The sequence below is a fragment of the Saccostrea cucullata genome, unplaced genomic scaffold (assembly GCF_032062105.1).
Source record: "Saccostrea cucullata isolate Sc308-1 unplaced genomic scaffold, CSIRO_AGI_Scuc_v1 ctg356, whole genome shotgun sequence".
Taxonomy (NCBI): Eukaryota; Metazoa; Mollusca; class Bivalvia; order Ostreida; family Ostreidae; genus Saccostrea; species Saccostrea cuccullata.
This window is the reverse complement of record NW_026918279.1, coordinates 1,051,839-1,069,945: the sequence shown is the minus strand read 5'-3', so window position 1 is coordinate 1,069,945 and position 18,107 is coordinate 1,051,839. Positions and strand designations below refer to the sequence as shown.

At 32.1% G+C, this 18,107-nt stretch overlaps 1 protein-coding gene across 2 annotated transcripts in view; it reads left to right on the top strand.

Annotated features, from left to right (window-relative positions):
* LOC134262099 (galanin receptor 2a-like) overlaps window positions 1-18,107 on the top strand; it is a 51,231-nt gene that overhangs the window by 23,431 nt on the left and 9,693 nt on the right. For both annotated transcript variants that reach the window (XM_062744492.1, XM_062744496.1), the window contains exon 2: window positions 17,394-17,529. In XM_062744492.1, coding sequence (XP_062600476.1) covers window positions 17,394-17,529 — 136 coding nt within the window. The remainder of the gene's footprint in view (window positions 1-17,393; window positions 17,530-18,107) is intronic.

The window sequence follows — 18,107 nt, the reverse complement described above, 5'->3', positions numbered from 1 at the left end:
ATGGTATTGTTTTCGTAACGTTTTATTGACATCTGTTATAAAGATTGTTCACCCAATATTCGTTAGTGTTACTAATAATTTCGTCTGACTTGTTGTACATAAACAAAAAAAAATGCAAAAAAAACAATAGAGAATTGTTTGATAGCTGCATTACAGCTTTGGCGTATTCCTTTTGGTAAATAAAACTATTAAATCGTCTATTCATTTTCAAGTTGTGTAGAATATTAATTCATGGTCCTTTTTTATCACAAAATATTCCTTCTCTCGAAAATTAATGTTTTTACACTTTCCCTTTGGACACTGTCATGTGCAACTTAAAAGAATCAAATTTAAAAAAATAAGGTTATTCTGAAATCTTTCTTTACCATTAGCTAGCGATGCATATGGCAAAATTCCGGTATGTGCCAAAATAAGTGAGCATGTTTTAAAGCAAATCAGCTTAAACCATGATTATTTCGGTTTTTCATTGCATTAGAATTGAATTTAAAAGATAAACTGCAGAGCAAGTCATTTTAGATAAAAGCTTTTTTTCATGTTCCTCATTAACAAGAGTTTTAATCTCATTTTCTTTCACATGGTTAAAACTTGATTTCATTTACATGTTCACATATTGGTTGAAAAAAATAAAAAGTTGAAAAAAAAAATCAGAGAAAACTTGTTTATTAAAGCGTTATCTTGAAACCCCCAGAATAGTCGTTAAACTACCACGAACACCAAAAAATGTAGCATTGAAAACATGTTTCATTACCTTCATAAAGCCTAAAAAGCAAGTCGTTATTTTTCAGAGCAGTTAGGTGGATAATGACCAACCCTGTGTAATGGCAGGGCGCTGAGTTTATCCATTTGTCTCCCTGAAGGTTTGACTTTGTCAATTTCTACTCATTTCATACTTCTTTTTCACACTGATTACTTCTCAGGATTTACTGCTTTACAATATAATAGGGTATAGATCAGCAAAACAAATTACAAATTGCAATTTAATCGATAATATCGGTGATGCAATTTTTTGTTCATCTTCTTGAACTTCAATTGTAGTTTTAGGAAAATGGAATATGTGGGGGAAAGTGAATTATGTTCAATTCTAAAAGGTACACATTTTCCTTTTCATTGCATTATTCCCAGACTACGGCGTGGTCGAACATGGTACAACCATGTTACACGTAGCCAGATAACTAAATAACAGAAATGTTACAATTTGGAAACTTAAGGAAGTTGATAAATAGAGGAACTCTAATTTCAAACTGCAAAGTATATAGCCCGTGTTTCAGATCATTGTGTTTTCTTGTATTTCATTGGTGTAAACGTAAATGAACTTTTGTAAAAACGATACATAAAACACTCAATTGCAGTTCATTTAATGCTTGTTGCACATTAAGATCCGTTAACTTCTTTTTATTCCTTTTAAAGAGTAAAGATTGTAATCATAGAAATACATGACTAACTATGTCACTGTTATCAAATCTATACCACTCTGCCTACTGGAAATCCGTTCTACTTGTAGTTACACGACAATCAAATTTTGAGTTTTATTCAGAAGATATGCAGTGATGATTATTGGCTAGCAATTTTTTGAAATTCAAGTTAGTTAAGTACAATAAATGCTAAAGCAATCGCCTACTTTTTTTTTTACAATTCAAAATTGTTGAAAAACCATCTAGTGGAAGATTGGTAAGAAAAGATGATTTGTTTTTGTATACAAAATTCAGAATAGATTGTCAATACATCGGTAATCAAATATAACATAAAATGTGTATTTTCGTTAAATCTTAGTTTCTTGCATTGAGGAAAACCCTATTGGTTTCTGGAGATTCGCATTCGTGGATGAAGAATTGTTGAGTTGTTTCGTATATGACATTATAAAGTGGAATTAAGTAGATTCGTTTCTTACAAAACTCAGGATCGTGCTAAGCCAGTTGAATTAAACCAAATCTAGAATCTAAATATTCTTTGACATTTTATATTGCAAACAAAAGTCAAGACACGGATCTGTGTTTGTTAACCTTTTGTGCAAAATTACTTCGTCTGTTATATTCTGTTCTTGTGTTCAGAAAAAAAGTCTAATTATGTACCCCCTCAATTATACAGACACATTGAAATGGGTTTTATCCAAAAAGTAATTGGGTTCTAGACTTATTTTCCCCATGGATGTCTTAGATACAAATACCGGATATCTCCACACAATGACCAATATGTAGAATAACGAGATCTTCATTGGCGGTTCCTTGCGTGAGTTACATTACTAATGATTTCTCTTCCTGTGCTCGATATAAAAAAAAGATGACTTTTTCCTCTACAATACCATACTTGAAAGCGTTCTTTAGGTTACAAACGGGCATAAAAATTCTGCTTATAGTGCAATAAAAGCTACCTTAAAGATGTATTTAATGTTTTGTTTCTACGAAAAACAGTTCTAATCATTTGTGTGTAGGTTGAATCTACTTGTATTGTAACACGTGGTTTTATTTTACAATCCTCTGTTTGTGTGGCTTTTCCTTTGGAATATGTTTTTAGAGCTTATTAGCAATGAGCTGTCTTTTTTTTTTTTTGCGTGTGGCTTTTCCTTTGGAATTATATGGTTTGTAATATGGTGATAAGAAATCCAGTACCTCGATGTAAGAAAAAAACTTACACGAGTTTAGATTCTGCTATCTCAGTATCGCTGTTTAAGGAACTGTTATCTCAAGATGCACCAAATTTTTGTATGACTAAATATTTGAACGACATTGTGATCAAAATGAAACTAAAAGGCAACTTGCTTTCACCTTTTAATATATCATATAAACAATACAAAATTGGAACACAGCAAACACGGACCTCTAAAACATCAGAGGTTGGATCAGGTGTCATGGGGGAGTGTACATCCCCTGTAACAAACGCCGTGTGCTCGTTGTCAAGATCAGGAAATAACGGAAAAACCGTCGACAGTTCGGTGTGCAAATAATGGTCTAACAATTAGTATGAAAACGTCAGTCAGAATTTGACTTAATGAAAAATTGTATTTACTGACAAGACCGTTGTATCGACAATAGAACTTACAAAATGATGACTTCAAATAGCACTGCTGATATTCTTGTTCCATTAATTATAACTTGCCCGTCAATAACCTACCTTGCTTCAGAAATTGTTCATACATGTACGTAGATGCTCTACAATTGTAATAAATCACAATTGTAAAAATCAACACATGTCTTTGAAAAGTCTCGACATGAATCTCTCTCTCTTTCTCCCTCTTTCCCTCTCTCTCTCTCTCTGAAAATTTATACTGTATTACGTAAGTCTATTTTTCTCACTGAAGAAACGTTTTTTTCAAAAGAAAACAATCTTCTTAAACGAATGTTTCATGTTATTATACATATACATATACAAGTGTACATTTTAAATCAATATAAGTAAAAAAAAATATAAACATTTAGAATATATCAATGTTGATGTTTTCTATAAAATTCAAGTCGAAGATATTTATAGTCAATTGTTTCTTTGATGCAGTTTGAAAGTGTTTATTTGGAAGCTTTGGAAACCCGCAGTTTGCCTAGAAGATTTTACGATCTACACAAATAGGTCATATTCAATAAACTTTTGATTGCCAAACAAACAAAACTACTCACTTTGAGAGGGAAGTTAATTAAAAAACAGTAAAGGTTACTTGATGTAAGCGACATTCCGTGTGAATTGGAACAACATAATTGACAAAACAGGGTGTGAACAAGATATGTTCTATTTTTTATCTCTTAACAATTTAGACACGCTATCTCACAAGTTTAACAAACAAATTGTCTTTACTGGAAAACGTTCTGGGATGTGTTAACCTGATAAAAAAGAGAAGCGATCAATGTTTTCCAGACACTTACAAGACAATGTGAGCAACAAACACATTTCAAGCGCCTGGTGTGAACAGAAAAATCCCGCAGTTGTTATTTTCATATTCTCTATTTTAAATTCAAACCCCATAGCTAGATAAATAAGGTTTGACGTAAACGATCTATTCTTAACTTAACTTCTTGATTAATTTTAGAAGCATTGCCTAATATAAGTATGAATATTTGTATTTTTGAGAGCAGTTATTATGAAGGCATCGGTACGGAGTTGCATGTTTATTCATTAACACTTCTTATCCTGTTATTTTTTTTCGGAAACAAAACAATTTTCTGTTGCTTAATATATTAAACGGTTAATTTAATTTTTATTTGCGTTAATAAATGAGTTTAATAAGTATATGTAAAATAATACATACTTAGGAAAGATCTGTAATTTGTGATTTCCAGTATGTGGTAATTATAAAATTTAAAACGATCTTTAAACTGTCGGCGCTTCAATCGCCTCTGCAACTAACTTTAAAGCTGACTATAATATTAGCAATAGTAACCAATAATCTTATCATTCCGTCCTCACCAAAATCGAAATATATTGAAGTTGAAATCTCAAAACGGGCCCTATTTTTTTTATTATTGTTTTCTTCCACGGCAATGGCACTCACTCTGAAAATTTTTAACAGGAGACTTTTGCAGTTTGGAATACCTTACAAATTCAAAAGAAAATTCAACTCATTGCTAACTAAAATATCCATTTGAAGAAACACTGACTGAATAATTGTTTTTCTTGAAAAAACGAACACTCTGAGGTAAAGTTCCGCTTGACTGTCTTTAAGTTACATCGCATTTCTTTCTCTTAAATGTCTTACTCAAAATATACACTTAAACAGTATTCAATTTCAAACGTCCCAAAAAAAACAAAACAATGCAAATCAGGAGCAGAGAAAAAATGAACCTTAAACTTACAGTTGGATCAGGTGCCATGGAGGAGTGAACATCTGCCGACCGGTAATACTCGCCATGTGCTTCTTGTCATGATCGGGGTAAACGGAAAAAATCTTTAGATAGTTCAGTGTATAAATAATGACTTAACAATTAGTATCAAAAACGTCAGCTAGCTTGATATGATGTGTATCGACAATAAACTTTACGAAATGATGCCTACAAACAAGAGTGTTGATATCCTGATTCAACAACTTATTTGCCAATACTTTGCCTTGGTTAAGAAATTGTTTGAGGCATGTTCTCCTTGAGATGTGATATATTCAGAATATCATAAATTTATTTAAACGCATGTCTGTCTTAGAGGACTTTATGGACATTTATGAATTCGGTGGTGGTGGTGGTGGGGGGAGGCCAGGGGAAATACTGTTTAAAATCAACTTTGAATGTTAATTTTAGAATTAAAAAAAAAAAAAAACAATTCTTAGTTTCAAAATGCAAAATTCCTACATTTAAAGATATATACGATAATTAATAACAACAAGTAATAATCAATGATTTTTTTAAAAAAAATACCACTTCTGTTTAAATCTTTTTAAATACCAATTATATCATTTATTGTTTTAACAATGTGGTTTATAATTGAAATATGTTTTGGAGTTCTGTGTTTGGTCTACTCCTTTTTGTATTTTTTACGGACTTTTGAGCTTGGAAAACTGTTTGTTGTCTCCATATATGTCATACATCTGATATGTATATGTTAGGTTTATGATAAGGTGTATGAAAACATCAGTCATACAAAATGATTAAGTGAAGTGATATGACCCACTGGAAAACCATTACTATGATCAATATATCAATTTAATTGAGTGGATTTTCTAGATGTTTACACGAAATGACTCTGATTCAATCAAAATTAATCAGTGCCAGATGATAAATGAATAATTTTTACCAGAATGTTGGTTGATTAATATCTCCTTGCTGCATTTGTAAGCTTTAGTTACGCTTCCAGCTACGAAGTCATTTACGTAGATAACCGTCCGGACATGTCTAGGAACAAAACAGCGACTTTCTTTTCCTAAATATGCTAATAAGCTGGTGGGGAACCTCATTACAGGGCTATTATCAGACCAGATACCTCATTTAAATTCATGGGCATGAAACGACGATTTTGTAATGCCTTCCTCGGCTCGTCAAATTTGCAATTGCAGTATTAATGGTATGGTCAGGAAACAAATAGTGCGAACTTCGTAGAAGTCAAAACACAGAAAGTCATGAATATTGGATAAATATGTTTGGATGAATTCTGAACACGTGGAGTCTACTTTTGTTATACCAGACCCAGTCATATTGTCTACTTTCATTTCTATTTACAAAATATTCCCAAGATGTGTTTTTAGATGATCGTCTTCTACTCATACTTTTCACCATTTCTTCTTTTAAGTGGTGATACATGTATGAAATATATGAAGATAACGAATAGTATTCAGGCTCAAAAGTCCATTAAACAATACATAATAGGAGCAGAACAAACACGGACCTCCGAAACATCAGAGGTGAGATCAGGTTCCATGGATGCATATGATTTCAAAGGCAGAAGAATTATACATGTATGAACAATTTGAATTAAAGAATTAAATGATATAAATTTTATAAAAAGATATTCAAAAACTTGTATATAATTAGCAAACGAGGGAGAGCAAGACTTAGTGAAGAATCAAACTGGAGTATTTGGTTTTATCTTTTCTTTGACTTGCTTTGACATTTTCTGGCCAGAATTCAATCTATTCGTTGTCTGCTGAAGAATATCGAACATGCAATGAGAGAGAGCACGTTTTTCTCAGTGCAATGTTATTTATTCCTGTCAGACGCAGCAATCAAGATTTTCTGATATTTTCGTGGAATGAGAAACTATAATATGACAATTTAACTAATCCCAAGAAACATAATCACTACGTATTTGTTAAAGTCTGTGTCTGAAAATACTTCTGATAAACAAGACTGAGAATCTACTAGTTCTTGAAACCAGAAATATATAAATTTATATGTCTCTGCTGAAACAGTTGCCTATTTCTGAGAATATTATGCTGATAAATCGCTCCCTTTGGATTTAATATTATACTAAAAACCCAATTCCGTGTCACTGTAAGATAAAATTATTCCTTAGAAAACCTTGAAATACGTTACAGAATTTTATAGCAATTTTAATGCTTTGTGGTAGCTAGCCTGTCATCAATTCAAATAGCTTCACCAATGAATGATTGATTTGAGTTTTTTCCTCCTTTCATTGCAGTTTTAAGCATTGTTTGAGAATTCTTTAACCTAAATAAAATCAATTCTTTTCTCTGTCCAAGTAACGATTGATGCCATTGTTCTCTGATTGAAGTTCAGATATTGAAAAATGACATACCCCCATCTTTTGTCTTTTATCACCAGCCTAATTTCAAGTGATGTGTTTTTTAATTGATGCGTTGATAACCACCGACAAAGCAATTCTTAAGGACAGGCTCATTACCATCTTATTATACTCCAATCTTGTGTGGAAGAGCTTTTAACTTCACATAGCCGTATAATTAGAGAAAATAATTCCATAAGATCAATACCAAAACACCAAAACCAGAGAAATAGACGAAGAGCTTAATTTTCATGAACAAATATTATTACCCTTTTCTGAACCAAATGTTAATAACCGTATTAAGTGGCTTTGTTTAAATTGAGCAATCCACAAGCAAACATGCATGACATATATGTAGAAAATCGGAATTTAAAACGTTCAATGGGTCAATTTTGTATCGTAGAACTTTATATGATATGTGGCTTCAGGACTCAAGAACTACAGGAAATGTCAAATTACAATGATTTGGCTCTGTATTGCTGCTAGGCTTCGAATATTAACAGAACATATGCTTTTTTCGTGTAACAAATATATATCCTATCTGCATTTTTTATTTGTTTTAGTCTGCATGGAGTACCAACTCATCTTTGACATAAAGATCATTACAAAGAATTATCTCCCGAATTTTCTAATTCTTTATTTTTAACTGTTAAAGGAAGTAAAAAATAATTTAGAGCCATTCCCAAACAACCTGATATAGATTCATTTATCAATTTACATTTTCATACAGAAACAAGACTAATTGTAAGTGGTCATATTCTTTCTTTAATTGTCACGAAGATGTCCTCCATTTTTCATCATTCTGTGAGTTTGTAAAAATGTGCCATAAATTACCAATAATTTGACAAAAAGGAGAAGCCGTTTAATTTGAAAGTTAATCAATATGATTAATAGCATTCATGTTTTCGATTACAAGAAACTATTTTTTCTCGCGGTTGTATTATGTAAATGTCTACGTTGTGGTTTGCCGGAACTATCGATGTCCTGGATTTCAATCTGATACTTCGCCGCGCTCCATTAAGTGTTGTAAAGTGTTCCGCGGTCAAACTCTGTTTGCGTAGGATGTTATTTTCTATGATGGTTAAAAAGCTGAGCTCATAATCAACATTGAATCACATGCACGATTAAACAATTGACACTTCATTTAGTCAAAAGATTGGTGATTCAATAGATTTAGGAGCAACACTGCTTCACAAGGGCCTCACAAGGAGGCTATCGATTTTATGATGGCATTCATGTTGGGGAATTTAGAGTAACTCTTACTTCAAGACAGTATTTCGGTGTAGTGTGAATGTCAAAAAATTAAATAACAAAAATTGATTTCTTATAAGAATGGTCAAATTGAAAAGTTTGATACCCAGTGGAACAGGTGGAAGCTGTTCTCTTAATTTTATCTTTAACTCTCTCCCTCTTTCTCACTCTTTCTCGTAAAATAAAATGAAAACTCACTTCTGCTCTTTTTGAAATTCAATATATGTATATAATACTGTATGTTGTGTGAATAAAGATTGATTGATTGATTGTATATTGTTTAACGTCCCTCTCGAGAATTTTTCACTCATATGGAGACGTTACCCTATGCCGGTGAAGGGCTTCAAATTTTGACCTTTACTCGGCACTCAGGGCTATTGAGCAGTGAGGGATCTTTATCGTGCCAACGCCTGCCGCTGACACGGGGCCTCAGTTTTTAAGGTCTCATCCGAAGTACCCGCAACTTTCACTTCAAAGTGCCAAGCGCATGGCGAAGGAACAGTTGCTACCCATTTTTTATCGACTTAGGTCAGTCGCGGCCGAGATTCGAACTCACGACCTCCCGATCACGGAGGTGTGAATAAAGAAAAAAAAATGAATAAACCCTTTCTGGTCTATTCAATGTACTTTTGTTTGGAAGCAAACCTGTGACTAGAGTTTTAGAAGGAATTAGAAAGGAAAAACCAACATGTTTTTCATATCTTTATTAGGAAATCGATCTGAGGGCAAAATTTTTTTGTTCTAAGAGGTTTGTTTTAATAGAAGGAGAGTACAATGTATATTGACTGAGAATTTGAGCGTCAAGAACTCTTAAATGCTTTTACAACCAAATCAAGTAAGATTTAAGTTCACACTAAGAGTGTCTTTATCTTTACCACTAAATATATACATTTGTGGTAATAAAATTCAACAATGTAATATCTACCGGTACTTTATAAAATGACCTTCTACTTGCTTTTCCTGTATAAAACTGAACGAATAAGCAAGTAAAATGATAATTATTTTATTTACAATGTAAACAAGGTTTGTACAAAAATGAAAAACTTTGTTAAATTGTAACCCAAGAAGTTTATATTAACATAATAAACTGTATTAAAGGATTAACTTATACCAATTATTATTTTTTAAAAGTTTAAAAAATTTTTATCACAAACTTCGGACGTGTTTCTTTTGTCTTTTCAGCATCGATTATCAATTTTCACGAATAAAAATACTCCCAGACAACAATCTGTTCACTTTTACTGATCACAAGTTTTCCACAAAATATTCCCTTTGAAATAGCCTTAGCCTAATGAATTCGATAACCGCCATGCAAGCCGATTTACACCTTGCGTCATTTTTCAAAATCTACGACGGACGGTTAGAATAATTTAAATTCGAAAATATGCAATTGTTCTAAATATATAAGCAATTTTCATATATTTGCCTTCGGCCTTCACAGGATTTGATCACGTGACCGACCCACTTCAATTCCCATTGAAGTTTATAAACTTGTTATTTATTTCTTAAATGAAATTAACATGTCTTTTTCTTATTGGTTTGTACAAAAATGAACTTTGTTAAATTGTAACCCAAGAAGTTTATATTAACATAATAAACTGTATTAAAGGATTAACTTATACCAATTATTATTTTTTAAAAGTTTAAAAAATAACATCCCCCTTTGAATTTGCAATATCTATTTTACGCTTCATGAACAAAAAAGAAAATGTTCTAAACAATGCAATTTTCATATATTTGCCTGAGAAAAGAGTGGCTAAATATGTTTACATTAAAAATCATCGCCATATAAATAATATTATGAAAATTAATACCCTCTAGAACCCCCGGAAGGTGTCAAACATTTCTTGCGATCATTGTCAAATTGTTTACCAGTCTTGCGGTGATTTATTGATCAATAAGAACTGGTACCATATAGAAGATTGACCGTAGTTTGTATAGGGAAATGAGATTAAAAGGATTTATAGACTCTTTGGTGTAAGATTTCTCAGGAAATGATAGAGCAGTCTCTGGACATAATGAAATTAAGACGGCTTGCTGGTTGTCGCCATTTTCAGACTATTTTGATCTCCTTAAGAAGAAGAGATCTATATAAATATATACAATGTACAACCGTTCACGGTAGCCTAGTGGTAGAGCGTTCGCTTCGTGATCGGGAGGCCCGGGTTCAATTCTCGATCCCGGCGCTGCGTCAAACCTAAGACGTAAAAATAGGTAGCGACTGTTCCTTCGCCAAGCGCTCGGCATCAGAAGTGAAAGTCACGGGTCTTTCGGATATGACCTTAAAAACGTAGGTCCCGTGTCACGGTAGGCGCTGGCACGATAATGAACCCTCACTGCTCAATGGCCCTGAGTGCCGGGTATAGGTCTAAATTTGAAGCCCTTCACCGGCATAAGATGACGTCTCCATATGAGTGAAAAATTCTCGAGAGGGACGTTAAACAATATACAATATACAATGTACAAATTTGATCAAATTTTAAAGCTGAAATGTTTGAAATCTTTCTTTGTCAAATGATAGTTGACAGTGAAAGATATCATAATTATTTAAAAATTTCAAGTATGTCTTATGAATATTTTTTTGATCTCCCAGACTTCTTAAAAGCGTAAATGACTGTCGTAACAGATGCAAACACTACTCACATTGAACAAACATTAACCGTGCTGTTTTGTCTTGAGCAATATTTCAATGCCTCCCAATTACTAAGGTCTTCTGTTTGAGAGAACTTTGTGTTCTATGAAAATATCAGTTTTGTTTTCAATATCATCAATCATATTTTTACTGTTTCTTTTAATAATAAGAACTAGATCAGAATTCCTCAAGCAAAGTTTCGATGATACTTGTTGCAAATTGATCTGATTGGCGTTTTACCCTTGACCTGTCAAAAACTCTAATGGAGGACATGTCCGTCTCTCAAGTAGAACCTTATCTTGAGATAATTAACTTGATGGCACCTCCTGCATACCAATAGTTGTGTAGTGTGCCCTTGACTGTGTAAAGAGATTTTGAAGTAGATAACATTGTAAAAGAATGGAATCTGTTAGTCCTCCTTGTCCTTGTAAACAGCTGTCTATAGTAATGAACTGCACCTTATAACAAGAACAATGTATTTCTTCTAGAGTTCACAAGTACGGGACTTAATTTGCAGCCCTCCGTCGGTACATGAAGGCGTCTAAATATATAATGAAAATATTCGAAGGGACGTCAGATAAAATTAAAAACAATCAAACTAGATTTTAGCTGAGATCTTAAGAACAGTCGTCAAATGGGTATGGAATTTCCTGTATGCTTCCTACTATTTGTTTGCTCTACTTTAGATTGGAATCGTAGAATCATCACAATTTGAAGCTAAGAAAAACAGAAACCACTGTCGGATAAATATGTCGGGGCAAACAAAAACATTTGCATAATCACTAAACGCTGTGACCTTTATTTTTTTATTTTATTATTTTTTTGTTTTTTTGTTTTCAGGAAAATATTTTTGTTTCAGTCTAAAGAATGTCGATCAAAGGGCAGCAAAATGGGGCTTAAACATGTGCATAAGAACAAATTAAAGCAGATTCAGCGTAATAGCATAGCAATTCAAAGCTTATTCAAAAGAATAATAATTTGGGGTTATTCATCGGAAAGAATTAATGATTGATGCCTTATCTCCATGTGTCGTTAAACTATATCAAAATATGAAAAAAAGTTCAATTTTACATTTAAGGGATACGTAAGGTATATTACATGCAAAATTTATAGAAAGGTCAAAAGGTCCTCTATTTCCAAATCTGTTTGCCTTTATTTGAATTTGCATCAAATTGAAGATAAAAAGATACTTAAAATACGAATTTCAGATTATCTTTCATATAAAAAAAATCAGGCTATTGTTAACTCTCTATTATTTTCAAATAAAAGTAACTAAAAACAATGAAACTTAAGGACAATCTGAAAAAATAAGATTATCTTGCCATTTCTGTCATGTCAACAATCAATAATCATGCTGTTTTTGACATAAGCAAAATTAATAGCTCCCAGTAATAAAAAATGAATGAACTTTTCAGTACCATCATTCACATTTCATTCTTTCCATCATAATGAACTGATAAGATTTCAGTTCATTATATTGATAGATATGAAGATGTCAGATAGGAATTTCTGAAGCTAAATCTAATTGATACTTGATGCAAATTGATTTGACTGGCGCTTTGCTCTTGACCTATCAAAAACTCTAATGAAGGACATTCCTTTTCTAAAGTAGAACATTATCGTATGATTATTAAGTGGATGGCACCTTTTTTGCAAACCATTGGTTGTGTAACATGCCCTTGATAGTGTAAAGAGATTTTTGAAGGAGATAGCAGTTGAAGAAGAATGGAATCTGTTAGTCCTCCTTGTCCTTGTAAACAGCTGTCTATTGTAATCAACTGCACCTCATAACAAGAACAATGTATTTCTTCTAGAGTTCACAAGTACGGGACTTAATTTGCAGCCCTCTGTCGTACATGGAGGCGTCTAAATATATAATGAAAATATTCAAAGGGACGTAAAACAAAATTATAAACAATCAAACTAGATTTTAGTTGAGATCTTAAGAATTTTCGTCAAATGGCTACGGCATTGTCTGTGTGCTTCCCACTTTTTGTTTTTGTTCTACTTTAGATTGGAATCGGAGAAACATAAGAATTTGAAGCTAAGAAAAACAGAAACCACTGACAGATAAATAAGTCGGAGCAAACAAAAACATTTGCGTAATAACTAAACGCTGTGACCTTTTTTTTGTTTTCAGGGAAATAATTTTTGTTTTCAGTCTAAAGAATATCGATCGAAGGGCAGTAAAAGTGTAAAACGGGGCTTCAACATGTGCATAAAAACAAAAGCAGATTCAGCGTAATAGCAAAGCAATTCAAACCTAATTCAAAACATTCATAATTTTTTGGGTTATTTATCAGAAAGAATTTATGTTTTTTGCCTTATCTATATGTGTCGTTAAAATATCTCAAAATATGAAAAAAAGTTTAATTTTACATTTCAGGGATATATAATGTATATTACATGCAAAATTCATAGAAACGCAAAACGGTCCTATGTTTCCATATATGTTTGCCTCAACTCAATTTGCATCAAAGTTAAGAAAAATAGATACTTAAAAGACGAATGTCAATTCATTTTGCATATGAAAATATCAGACCAATGTTAATTCGATATTTTTTTCAAATAAAAGTAGCAAAAAATCAATGAAACTGAAGGAAAGTCATTAAAAAATAAGATGATCTTGCCATTTAGGTTCATGTTAACAATCAATAATCGTGTTGTGTAGACAAAAGCAAAATAAAAGCCTTCAAGATAAAAAAAAAAAGATTAAGAACTTTGAGTATCATGAAAAAATACTGAGTGAAGTTTCAGTATCATCATTCACATTTTCATGCTTTCCATTACAATGATCTTATAAGATTTCAGATCATTCAACTGATAGGTATATAGATGTCAGATAAGAATTTATCAAGCTATATCTTGTTGATACTTGATTCAAATTAATTTGATTGGATATTTGTCCTTGACCTGTCAAAAATTATAATGGGCATACCCTTTTCTAAAGTAGAACTTTATCTCAAGCCACTAAATGGATGGCACCTTCTACATACCACTGGTCGTGTATCGTGGCCTTGATTCTGAAAGGAGATTTATAAAGGAGATAACATTAAAAATAATGGAATTTGTTAGTCCCCTTGTCTTTGTAAACAGTTGTCTATACTGAACAACTGCCCTCATAGCAAGAACAATAAATTTCATCAAGAGTTCACCATGTGCATTTTAATTTGTTTTGTCTAAATTGTGCGGTGTTATTCCCAAGTTATTTTAACATACTTCGCTGAACTCAGAATCTGTATCTTATTAAAACATAATACGTTCATTAACAAAAACAGCGGCTTGTATCTAGTTTTGACACATGAGTTTAAAGTTTCTAAATTGTTAACTGTTGAAGTATAACTAGAAGCAAACGCACCTTAATGATCGTACATAACTCAGGGTATATAAAAAGTTTATAATTTTGATATATTTTTTTAAATCTGCTTTAAATTCATTCTATGCTGTATTTAACAATGAACTTGCACATACGTGTAACATATATTATGTTCATATGAATTACAAAATGTAGTTATGTGAAAAACAAACATTCTGAAAATGTGGTTTAAAAGACTTTTCACATATTTTGATAGTCCTTTATGGAAAAATCTTGTCAGAAAGTTCAGTTCATTGAAGAAATCTGTAAAATACAGAATACGATTCTTTTTGTTATGACACCTCTAAATCATGCGTCTATTAATACAAAACATTATGATTAGATATAAGAATTCCGGATAGATATGAGTATGAATCCGCAGTGATTCGCCCGGATTACCCCGCTGCGCCTGTCAGTAACCTTCCGCTGCGTGGTTGGCATTTTTTCCTCTGGTGAACTTATGTTTTCTTTATATTCCTGCATAATTAAAAAGAACAACGACCCTTTGCTTTTAACATAGACACCAAAAACATGACGTTCACTTTGCATAAGTTACCCCAGCATGGTATTTGCGTAAAGATCTATTCTCTGTTCAATATCACTTTATTGAAAACCTCGCATATATGACACTTGATGAAAAAGGATATGAGACATTTATTTTTGTAAATACCACTTATAATCTTTTTTTGCAAGACATAAAAGTACAAAAAATAATAATAACAGTTGCAGATATTTGAATATTTTTAAAATGCTTTTAAGTCCATCTGCTTGATAAAAAAATAAAAGAAAACTTAGATAAAAATACTTACTAAGAATAACTCCTTCTTTATGTAAAGGTATATAATGTAAAAAGCGATGGTAACAAAAACCAACTGATCTTAAAAAATTAACAAACAATACAAATCTATGATGAGGCATACAAACAGACATTCGGAAACTTCAGAGCTGGATCAGGTGTTTTTATATATCAACCTACATTCTGAGATAAAAACACACTATTTAATTTTAATTAGCAGCTTTCATTCAGTAGTGTTAAAATACATTTCATATTGCCTGCAGTCTAGAACTAGATAATGCAGATGTCCGTTCAACAAAGTTATTAAAGTGTTATACAAAATAAGAGATAATGAAATATTTCTTTCTAAGAAGAAATCCTAGAAATTCTATTCTCAAGACAATGAAAGCAGAGTGAGCTTGCATCTTTTTCTGGCTTTCGTCAATACTAAGTAGGCAGCTTAAAGGAGCGAACACATTTTCATACGTCATGCATATTCTAACAGATAGGTCAAGAATTCTGATCCTCTAGTGGTCGCATTTGATATGCCTTCGTTTGTTTTTGATGACAGGTTGTCAACATTAGTACGTATAGGGGATTTTTCAAGTTCAGGAACCTCCAAGACACCAGGAAAAGTTCATCAGTGTGTAGGAGTTATAAAATATCCGAACTTTGTTCTGATATTCTATTTTATCAAGGACCCTCTCTACACCAGTGCAAAATATTTTTTAGACATTGGGAAAAATTTATTGCATAAAGGAGTTAATATTGTGCGTATCTATATAATTTTCAATGTATGGTGCGTGGCATTTACCCCCGGGAAAAATGTTCAAAGACAACACAGTATCAGTGAATAGATATCACTGTTAATTACTTCAAATAGAGAAAATACGTGTAAATAACACGTTCCGTTAATTTATACTGGCCTTTAAAAATGTTGAGAATACTTGAATTGATTACAAATTCAGTAATATTGTGTAAATTCCTATTTTTTTTAGAATTTAGTTCTAAGGGCAGATCACTCTAACTGCAGAAAAATACCTTAGAATCAGAACTCTTTAGTGTGCAGTGTAGAGAGGTTTCTTCAGCTAGTGTAAAGTGCCAAGAGATATTTCATAGAGTTTTGAGAATATTTTAAAAGTAACGTCAAGCTAGCGGAATAATACGTTCTTGACGTTATTAATTGTGACGTAGGCAACTTATGTTATATGATATAGACTAAATCTTTTATCCAATCAAATGACGTGTAACGACCAAAATTTAATTATAGGAGGACATTCTTTTTAAAAATTCTAGTTATTCTTAAATAATCAAATAAAAGAGTGTACTATTTCTTACATCGTAAGAGTTTTAATGAGAATTTTGTTGATGATTTAAAATAAAAACATACTTGAGGTAAAAAAAAATAATTGCAGACATATGGTCTTAATATGTATGAAAATTCTCGAACAGGTTCAGACAAGATATCTACTTTTCTAATATTGAGCATGATTGGGAAATGATCAGTATTTCAAACATATAATAAGCATTCAAGGAATTCCGCTACGACTCTTCTCAGATATCTATTATTTAAGCATAACTGCAATGTTTATTGCGAAATTTATTACTTTTTAACCTTGTGTCTTAACGCACATGAGTGCAATGCAAAATTTATCATAGAAAAATTTATATTCAAAGTACATATGTATGAAATTGTAAATATAACAAAATCATATCAGTAAGCTTATCATTAAGAAAACATACATCTATTTTACGAATTTTACGAATGTTTCAGGCATAGTCTCACTGACACAAACAAATGTATTGAATTCGTCTGTTTAATCCAATGTAACATTCAAGTTTCGAGATGCATATACATCTTTTTGTTACAGAAGATTAACTTTTTTTTCAATTTTAGGAAATCGTACATTAGAAAACAAACTCTAGTTTAAGGCTTTTCCAGCGTTATTTTTTTTACTTTCTGTTTTTGATACTATAGTATATCTTGTTGTGTTTTTCGAAATCTTGCAAAATACGATCTAAACTTAAAGCTCCTTTCTAATCAATTCAATTGTTTAAATATGTTGCCTAGTCCGGAATGTTGGATAGTATGACCGATTTCCTTGAAACAACTGTCCAGATTTAACAAGTTTAAGTTTATATGGTCAAAAATATATATCCATAAGCCACTTAGTTGTCCCCTAGAAAATATATAAATAATTTCAACTGTTTAATATGAAATATTATAATTTCAGGTGACTCTTCATGCCACGTGCTTCACCCTGACTGCCTTGACGATAGACAGATACCACGCCATTGTCAACGCCGTCAGCTCAATGAACTGGCGCTCACGCCGGACCTCTACTATTGTTAGTCTGATGGTCTGGGCAGGTATATTTGTCCGTATGTCTGTCTGTAGTGAAATACCGCAACACCGCTTGTTCTTTTATATGTGAAAAGTATATTGTAACTTATAATTCTTGAAGGACATCTGATCATTTAATGTTCCTTTTGGGGATTTCACAATGAATACATGTATTACACTTGGGATGACTACTGTAAACCAACTATTATTCACGTCAAGTTTTATTCTCGATTCGTCGATTAAAATCAATCTGCGAGGATTAATTTTCGCGACGGAGGAAACATTCTCAACAAATACATGCAAAATAAATGGTTCGCGGCGATTAATATTCGCGAGTTAGAATAGGTCGCGAAACTCGCAAATATTTCTCTTACGCGAATAAAAGCTTGTTTACAGTATTTATTGTAATAGCAGAGAATACTTAAATCAATAAGCATAAAACATACAGTTTCATAGAATTACATGTATTTTAAGAATGATACCATTTAAGATAGGATTAACAAATCGCCATCTGGAATACAAGATGTATGAATCAATGTTATATGCAAACTCTTAACAATAACAATCACTGTAAGTAAAATCAGAAATCATTAACAAAAAGCCG